Raw genomic sequence first — 2,938 nt, forward strand, 5'->3', positions numbered from 1 at the left:
GTAAATATATACGCATATATGGATATGTATGCATATATATGTACATACATAAATTAGTATGTGTACCCTGCAAACCATTTTTTCAGAGTATTCTGAATCGTAAAGAAATTTTAAAGACTTCGGAAAGATCCCATCCCATGCGCTCCACGTTTTTCATTTTCAATTTCATAGATTGTTTATAATGACTTTTGCTAAAATTTCGAAATCAAAAGTTATCAAAACAAATTCTATGGGACTGAGAAGTATTATTTTCAACTTTTTAGTCCATTTATAAAAGCGTTGTATATTAAAAAGTTTTTTTTATATTATTTATTTTATCTTCCATTCAAAAAAATAAATTCCTGTTTGTCCCCATCAAAAAATCAAAATACCAGAAAATTATATGTACATACATAAGTATATTAAAAATCAATGCACTTCAAGATTACAAAAAACATAATAATATTAGAAAATGTAAACATAAGTTCACATTTCAAAATGAGAATAAAATAAATCCCTCAATAACAACAATTTATGTACACAAGAAGTGTCAGTATAGTTCAAGATTCACAAAATATAGATCAGATTTTTAGAAACTAACTTTTTCCAATAATTTGTTGTTCAGCTTTACAATCAATAAATTATTAATTGTGTCACTGCTTAGTCTTGAGCGCTGCTTTGTTATAATTGTGGATAGCGCGCTGAATGCTCTTTCTACGGAAACTTGACTCGATGGAACTGCTAAAATGACTTCAGACGGCTTAAATAAGTCTCTTTCTTTAGTATGCAGATTTTTCCAATAGCCGAGTACATTTGTTGCGAAAGACATTCTTTGGCCGTATGCTAAATTGTCAAGCTTTTGGCGAATATTGGCACTGTTTTGAGTTGTCAATCGGCTGCTGGTCATATTATTTAGCTCTTCTTCTAACATGTTGTGGGGATCATTTGGCGAAGCATGTATATCCTCTTGAGGGTCAATTCCTTCGTTACATGAATTTCCATCTCCATTTAATGAACTAAGCGCTGCATTTGTTCTTAATATGTGCAGCTATAAAAAAATTTTATTTATCTTACAATGTTAAGAGATTAGATTATTTACAATATAATATACCACTGCACTTTTCCTTTGGTCATCATTAATATACGGTGAATCCAAAAAGTTGAATCTTGGGTCGAAGTATATACCAGAAAGGAATGCAACATTGTCGAGTGATTTTTCTTTCCTTCTTCTCATAGATTCCAATAACTTTATTGCAAACGCATTTTCAGCCTTTTTTTTAATTTTGCTTCACATACAAGCCAGTCTCTGTAAAAATCGCCGATAATGTATTGTTCAGCTTGAAGTTGTTTGGTACATTGCGCCATTGGTGTAAATGCATTGACAAAGTCTTCTATGGAGTTCCAATCAATTTCACAGTCAATAGAAAATCCCATATCGTTTCCATTAATATGCTGTTTAAAATTCAAAAGGGATTCTATCATTTCAAATGTTGAGTTCCATCGAGTTATATTATCAATTGGTGGCAAACGTATATCCGCAGAGTTGATACAACTTCTTATGCTAGCCCTAAGTAGTTTCACAATTTTCCTGCACTCCTCCAGTTTATTTTGCATTTCCTTGAAAGAATCATATTCCGCCAATTGAATTGTGTGCGCGGCACATCTTACTACTGCCAGTACTGAATTCAAGCGATTGTGTACTAATTCGTAGTCATCATTCTCATTTTCTGAAGTCGTTTCGCATTCATCATTTTGTAAATCTATCATGTCTTGTTGAAGTAGTTTTGAAGCTTTTAACATGTTTGCCCCGTTGTCCGAAGTAGTTGAATATATTTGTGTAAGATCAATATCGAATTGTTGCAAGCATTTTAATATTTCCTCTTTTAAAAAATGTGCTGTATGCCTCTTTTTCAATTGTATCATGCCAATTGTGTTTATCACAATTTTAAAATCTTTAATATATTGGATATTTATTCCCAATATACTCTTCCCCATTCTGGCAGCTACATCGACTTTTAAGCTTAACATTTTCTTGGACAAACTTTGTTTCAAAAGATCTTTTATGTTATTTGCGAACAGATTTATATGCTCAACAATATTTTTTGAATTGAATTGTAAACTAAATTGATTTTCATAGGGTCCAATTATTTGCTTAAAATAAAGCTCGTCATCGAAAAGTCGAAAGGGAATGTTTTTCACGGTTACCAATCCAACACACCACTTTAAAAAATCTTTTTTATTTAATTTTAGACCAAATTGGTTAGAACTTCGGCGTTTGGAAACGTTATTGTCGCTTGTAGATGGAACGCTTTCATTAAAGTTATGTTTGTGTATAGTTTCGTAATGTCTTTTAATGTTTCCTAATATGTAGCCTTTAAGTTGTTTTTCGCACAAAAGGCACTTCGAAAAATTTGTGTCTTTATTATATGTAGCAAGTTTTGTCTTGTCAATATTCGATACTTTGCCCATTTATGTCAAAAAAGCGAGTAACCTGCCTTCGTTCGTATCAAAATATACTAAATTCAAGTATTTGTTTACCCACACTCTACCAACGAACGATCGCGAACGATTAAAAATGCGATCTTCTTGTTGTTGTTGTAGCGGCTACATCAACCCCGCCCAGATCGGTTGGTATCTCAGTCGTTGTCGTCAAGTTCCACTAACGGCAGCCCTAGGAAGCGTGCAGCTTCTATTGGGTTGGTCCACAAGGACAAAGCCGTTAAGGTTGTCGGGTTTTCCGGGCATGCGAAGAGATGTTTCCAGTCATGTGGGGTCTCTCCGCATGCCGGACACTCATTTGGCACATCCGCANTGGCACATCCTCATTCAGTCTACTCAGGTAGGAGTTTAACCTGCTGCAGTAGCCAGAGCGGAGTTGGGCTATTGTCGTTCGTGTCTCCCGAGGCAGTGTAATACCATGATTCAATAATACAAGGTTAGATAATTATTGACAGCTGCG

At 34.2% G+C, this 2,938-nt stretch overlaps 1 protein-coding gene across 1 annotated transcript; it reads right to left on the bottom strand.

The window, feature by feature from the left end:
* Positions 1–580: 580 nt before the first annotated feature.
* LOC108378227 (uncharacterized) lies at positions 581–1,974 on the bottom strand (the record flags this gene model as incomplete). The annotated part of the gene is made up of 2 exons (XM_017634518.1): positions 1,276–1,974; positions 581–1,027 (listed from the first exon to the last, which is right to left on the bottom strand). Coding segments are annotated over exons 1-2 (1,146 nt in total), but the record flags the coding sequence as incomplete, so codon positions are not given.
* Positions 1,975–2,938: the final 964 nt, after the last annotated feature.

Source organism: Rhagoletis zephyria, unplaced genomic scaffold, assembly GCF_001687245.7.
Source record: "Rhagoletis zephyria isolate East Lansing unplaced genomic scaffold, Rhagoletis_zephyria_1.1 Rzeph_scaffold_13624, whole genome shotgun sequence".
Lineage (NCBI taxonomy): Eukaryota > Metazoa > Arthropoda > Insecta > Diptera > Tephritidae > Rhagoletis > Rhagoletis zephyria.